At 46.8% G+C, this 6,630-nt stretch overlaps 1 protein-coding gene across 1 annotated transcript; it reads right to left on the reverse strand.

The window, feature by feature from the left end:
* Window positions 1–4,716: 4,716 nt before the first annotated feature.
* Window positions 4,717–5,711, reverse strand: LOC119344678 (germin-like protein 8-5). Its single transcript, XM_037615050.1, has 2 exons — window positions 5,544–5,711; window positions 4,717–5,409 (listed from the first exon to the last, which is right to left on the reverse strand). The coding sequence occupies exons 1-2, from the start codon at window positions 5,662–5,664 to the stop codon at window positions 4,841–4,843; spliced, it is 690 nt and encodes a 229-aa protein (XP_037470947.1). The 5' UTR covers window positions 5,665–5,711; the 3' UTR covers window positions 4,717–4,840.
* Window positions 5,712–6,630: the final 919 nt, after the last annotated feature.

The raw sequence follows: 6,630 nt of genomic DNA on the forward strand, positions 1-6,630 counted from the left end.
TGCAGGAAGAGGTGACGACATTAATGGATCTGCCTAACCAAAAGGAGAGAGATGACGGCCTTACTAAGAGTAGTTAGCATCCTCGTGCTAAAATTTTTATCATGACCAGTTCAGTGCATAAATCTAACAATCTCGGTTGGCTTCCTACCTAGGTTCATGACACCAAACCTCACCTGCCCCCTTTTGTTAGTGTAAACAGTGCATCCAGTTACTAGGCTGGGTGGCCACACATAAACTGATTAATTTGTCAGAGGTGCGCGTTGGTAGGTTTGTGAAGGAAAAGATCAAGATATTTCCATCAGACAAATAAAATGCTTCTATCACAAGCTTGTTACAAAGAGCCAACTCAGATAATAATCTGTTCTCGTATATTTATGCATACTGTCTATATATGTCGGACCTGGTTTCTGGAACCTGGTTTGGTGTGCCTAGTTTCTGAAATGTAGCAAAAATCATATTTCTAGTTCTAAATTTAAGAAGAAAAAATAACGATCATAAGTTTTTTTTAGAGAATTTGCCTCCTCATCAATTTCCATTAAACAAACGGCTAATCAAATTTACAAGAGATTGGAACCAAAAAGAAGCTGAAACAAGACATGCAGGAAAATAGAGCTATCAGCAACCAAAAGAGCAGGTTCACAGCGGAGGAGCAATAAACTAAGTCTCACATGCACCAGAAAGGGAGTGACCACAAGAACAACTCTACTAAGAAACTTTTGCACATTCAAGTTTTCACACTACAATCCTGAGCACAACCGGGTTCCAACCATGGCCTCAAGCATACTCCTCCTGAATCACCAGATTGATCTTTAACACCCTTTCTTCAACCCTTCCCCCATCTCGTGTTTCTGCAAAATGCTCCAACTATTAGGCTCTAGAATACGACAACATGATCATCTAGGATTTTTTTTATTAAAGCAAACCGAGTTCCTAGTTTCCATATTGTCCAATGAATTGTTGTCTCCCCCACAGATAACCAATTTCCACAAAGACACGGGAAAATAGTTATTCCACACACTAGACAATGGCGCCGGCAATAACAACGGCGACGACATGATCAATGGGGACGATGATGACCCTAACGACGGAGCATATGATTTGGAGGATGAGGAGGAAGGAAGCCTTGGCCCCGATGAGTATGACGCTTTCGAGCTACCCCTTGAGGTACCCCAGCTCAAAACTATGTGCAAGTGATTGGCTAGTACGACCAAAAGCATCAAAAAGAAGTCCCAACATCTCAAGACCGAAGAAGATGAGCTAAACAACATATGGAACGAGCTCCTTAGGGCCGAGCAGGCCCGAGAACAAGCTCGAATAGACTGGTGCTAACAGATCTTACCCCATGGCAACTTGCTAGACTAGATGGATGCGGAGACCGAGGACAGCGCGCTTTCAAAACGTAACTGGGTTGAAAGCCTCGACCGTCCTCCCTAGTGCAGAGATCGACAGATAGGCACTGAAAAATATGCCTTCGAGGCGCATGGAGCCCGAGGTGGAGTCAATCCACCACGGACCACCACGAGATACAAACCCAAGGGAAAGTGGCCCTTAAGCTCCGAAACCCCACATCGACCAATCTACAAGTCTCGGCAATGCCCACCTGCTAGACAGACAGGATATTTTGCGTAGATAGCAAAGAATGGCGATGTGCGCGACTACACTTGCGACTGCACAACAACGATGTCGGACGTACGCCACACGACTGCAAGTGTCTGAGGAGCTACACACCCTCGATGCTTTACAAATGAGTTCATGCAACACCAGTTCCCTGCTAATCCCATAATAGGAAGGGTGATGTAGCACAACAGTAAAAAGTATTTTCCTCAGTTAAGAACCAAGGTTTATCGAACCAGTAGGAGTCCACAAGCTAGCAAGATAAGCAGCACCTGCACACAAACAAAATAAATGCTTGCCCCCAACTTGGCAAGGGGGTTGTTAATCCCCTCGTCTTGCTAGTTACAAAGTTAAAAGCAAATAGTGATAGACAATGATATGTCAAATGGCAAAATAGTAAAGAGAGCAATAGAGCAACACAAATAATAATAGAGAATGGACCCGGGTGCCATAGGTTCACTAGTGACTTCTCTCTCGAAAGCAGGTAATGGTATAGTAAACAAATTATTGTTGGGCAATTGACAAATAAATATCATTCATGGCATAATCTTGTATAGGCATCATGTGCATGAAAATTAGACCATAATCCATCTGCATCTACTACTATTACCCCACCCCAAGGCCGCTATCCAGCATGCATGTCACAGTGTTAAGTTGGCAAGAAATAGAGTAACGCAATAAGCAAGATGACCTGATGTAGCTCAACAGAAAGAAACGTAGCAATAAGATCAATCCCCGTTGTTTTATTCTTAGTAGCAACAACAAATCATGTGCCTTTGCCCCCTTTTTGTCATTGGGCAAGATCACCGTGAGGTTGAACCTACTACTATGCACCACTCCCTCTGAAGAATTACCCATCTATCTCGGCCAGGGAAGACAAATAACTCAAAAAGTACACATAGTTACTTAATTATACAACAAAGAAACTCCAATTCTATTCAATGAACAATCTGGTCATAAATCCACAAATCATCGGATCACAACAAAGACACCATAAGAATTACATCGGATTGATCTTAGAGGAGATCATTGTATTGAAGATCCAAGAGAGATAGAGAGAGAGAAGAAGTCATCCAGCTGCTACTATGGAACCGTAGATCCTGAAGTAACTACTCAGACATCAACATGGAGGCAGCAAGGTTTATGCAGATGGCCACCCTAACGGTTTCCCCCTCCGATAGAGCTCCAAAACAGGGCTCCAGATGGGATCGGTTCGGAACAGAGACTTGCGGCGGCGATAAAATTCTCTTGTTTGTCTCTCTGAGGGTGTCGGGAATATTGGGAATTTATAGGACAAGAATTATGTCATACGGAGCTGCAGGGGCCCCACAAGCCTGGGTGGTGGACCAGGGGTTAGGCTACACCCCCGGGCTTGTGGGCCCCTTGTCCATCTTCTAGTCAATTAGGTTGTGCACGCGTCATAACCAATGGCAGACATGACTAGGAAGAGAAATCCTCCTCCCTCCTCCCACGAGGTGATCGGGGGGACCGTCAATCCCACTGGCCCTCACCGCCGCTTGACGGTGCGGTCAGGCAAAGCCCAACCATCTCCGCCAGCGGTGGGGCCTCTGGCTCTTCTTGCCCATGCGGGGCTGGTGAGGGCCGGTGACCTGAGCCAGAACATGGCGGGGGCCATGTGCCACGGTAATATAGTGGGTGGACGCTGTGCTCCAACACCCTGCTGCCCAGTTGCCTGGCAGCTTGGTGGATGGGCGCGCTTGGGCGCTTGCGACGACGGTGATCTAGGCTTCTAGATCTAGATCCGGACGACACGGGTTACGGGCAGCTGCCCCCGTCGTGGCCTTTGCTGGTGGTGATGGAGGCGTAGCAGCAGTAGAACAAAGGGCGGGCTGGTTAGCTTCGGTTGCTCCGACGGCGGACAACAGCGAGCTCGAAGGTGGGATCCCCGGTGAGCAGTTTTGGTCGATGTTGGCGTTTCACGGGGTTGTCCTCGCCGGTGGTCGGGTGTCGTTGGTGGTCTCGCGCGTTGAGTTATGCCGTCCGCCGAGGTGGGGCAGCACATGGGGTGCTCGGTGGGGAGGTTTGTGAGAGGGATGGCGGTGCAAGGGTGTGCTGGTCGTGGATGCCTACGTCCTCTCCCCTTCGTCCCCCTTTCCATGCCTGTGCGCGCTGCCATAGCTCCAGCGGTGTTCTAGGCAGGACATATGCTTCGGCCCCGTAGGTTGGGGGCTGCCTTTTGGACCAAAGCCGAAAACTTTGGCTGGTCTTGGAGGGGTTTGAATGCAGGGCGGCAGCCCTGGCGGCAGGAGGCGCGACATTCGTAGGCGGAGTGTGCGTCTCAGGTGCGAGCGGGCAGCCATGGCCACGCGGGTGGCTTGGTTGCGGGTGTTTAGCGGAGCTAGGGTGTGGTGGAGGTGTGAACGCTGGGTGCATCACTTGCCCAATCCGTGTACTAGCCGATGGTGGCAGCATCTATTGACGTCGTATCCTTTCCTGTAGGCTTCGTTGCGGCGTTCTGGCTCCTTTCGTCATGCTCCGGATGAAAAGTTGATCTACATGATCGGGCGGTGGCGGCTATTAGTGGTCGTACCCTTCTGGGAGACACCATTTTGGAGTCCTGACTTCATCGTTGTCGGTCACACCTCTTCATTGTGGTTCATGGTGGAGGTCTCCATCGGCTCCAAACGGTCTTTTTCGCATATGTGTAGTTAGTTTGGTAGTCGGTGGGGTGGTGTGTTAGTGCCTGACACCTTTGTATCTTGTCTTGCGTGTGTGTTGTGTGCGGTGGTGGCGTGTGTTTATATCGGTCTACACGGTTGTAATGCGGTGATGGTTTCTTTATATAATATAAAGCGGGGAACCCCTTTTTCGTCATAACCGATGGCAGACATTATAGTGCCGCAGATGTATTGCACACAAGCACTATATATGAGGAATTTCCCAACGTGTTCAACCAAACCAGCAAACTTACATTAAATTACTAGATAATCATCTATTGTATCGGAGAAGGGGAAAAAGAACCCTGAATTTTCGTTCGTTATGGGAAATATGACACATAATAACCAAAATAGCATACGGCATCATATCAGAGTGATGAAAAAAGATATTGTTGATTATTCATAACATTGAAATACATTCATGGCTTACAGACACACAGCGGCATGACATATTCTCCATTTATTTTATAGATATAAGGATGCTCGAGATATTCAATCAAGTCCTTGATTTAGGCACTAATCCTCTGTGTAATCAACAAATGTCTGACTTAGTTGTGGTTGTTCTCCCAAAATTGGGCCTGGAGATAGTCTATTGTATTATTTTCCACCTGAAATGCCTTGGCAAGAACATCATATGATATTGGTGGGTCCGACCCAAACACTGCATTGGCAATTGTGATAGCCCCTGGGTTCTGGCTGCTGAGCGCGGCAATTGCAATAGCGGGCTGGTGGGGGTTGGGGTTGAATTGGAAGTGGATGAGCCCCACGGGGAAGACAAACACATCACCTTTGTTGAGCATCTTGGAAAGGAACTTGTTTCTGTTGGGGGCGGGCTGGTTGGATGTGACAAAGCCAACATATAGTGTCCCCTCGAGCACCGTGAGGATCTCAGTGGCGCGAGGGTGCGTATGTGGTGGGTTCTGACCCAAGGGAGCATAGTCGATGCGTGCAATTGAGATGCCGAGGGTGTTGAGTCCAGCAATCTGCATGACGTTGATCAAAGTGACGTTGGATCCAACCTTGTTGGTCACCCTAGGCTTGTCGAGGTTGGCTGCCTTGAAGAAGTCGTCTGCGTTAACTTCCATCGGGTTCTTGCAAACAAACCCATTGACACGCACTGGGTGCAGAGAGGAGATGTAACATTTAAGGTTAGATCTTACAAAGTCGTTTTCTTGGATATAATTTTCAGAATCTGATTGCAACATACGTATCTAGTGATAACATGACAGGAAACCATGAAGTGCGTAGTACCTGGTGAATGCAGGTCGGCGACGCAAAAGTCCTGGAGTGGGCTAGGATCAGAGGCAGTGGCCTGCCATGAGACCAGTGCAAGAAGAGCAGCAAAGAGAAAGATGGAAGAGGATGATGCCATTTGAGTTTAGTTTCTTGGGCTCTTCTTTTCTCTTGTGTTCCTCTTTGTGTTTGTTGCCTGAGTGGTGCTTTGAGCATGCAGGGGTTGTATGTGTTTATATAGGCGCAGTGAGGCGTGTGCGAACTCGGGAGCAATAGACATAGTCAGGTGGAACCGACCAACAGATTGAAATGGTCTCGGGCTGCTGATTAAACTATTTTGCATAAATGTTTTCCCTTCAAATGAAGCAATGCAGCGTATACAGATAGATAAAGGAACTCTATGTGATGTACGACTGAGTAGTAACGATGATTGTTTCTCCATTTAACCCGAGTCTCAACAATGCATGCAGGGCTAATTCCAGGGAAATTCACCACCCGTCGCCATTATTAATGAAGGAAAATATTTATAAACAAGAAATATCCGGCAAGAGAAACAAATGAATTCCACAAGTTTAATTATATGTCTAAATATCCTGTGTTTCTATCATACTATCATATACCTGGTCATAGTCTGAACTGGTTCCCGCGAAATCAGTCAAAGAGAGCAGTTGAGAAAAGCCAAGTTATACAAGGCAAACAATTATTTTCTAGCTTGATGCCGACATAGACAAAGTTACCTACTCTTACGTGAGCCTGATACATGGGTGCATGACTACTAAAGACATATAGAGTGACTACTACTCCTGTTCGCTCCACAAGTTGATATAGTATTATGTGTGCTATCTAGCTTTTGGAACTACGAAATTATATATTTGCCAATAGATTTGTCATGAAATTCCAGCAACATAAGACGACAGAGTAGTAAACGGATTCGTAGCAGCCCCTGTTTGTTATCATCATGTCAATCCGATATTTACTTGGTCAGATGTCTCTCGAAGTGGTTGAGTACTTACAGGAAGAAGCAACGACATTAATGGACGAAGTACCAAACCAAAAGGAGAGATGATACAAATGCCATGACGATGGAGAGCAGGAAGTTTCCATA

This window comes from Triticum dicoccoides, unplaced genomic scaffold (assembly GCF_002162155.2).
Source record: "Triticum dicoccoides isolate Atlit2015 ecotype Zavitan unplaced genomic scaffold, WEW_v2.0 scaffold179267, whole genome shotgun sequence".
In the NCBI taxonomy this organism is placed as follows: Eukaryota; Viridiplantae; Streptophyta; class Magnoliopsida; order Poales; family Poaceae; genus Triticum; species Triticum dicoccoides.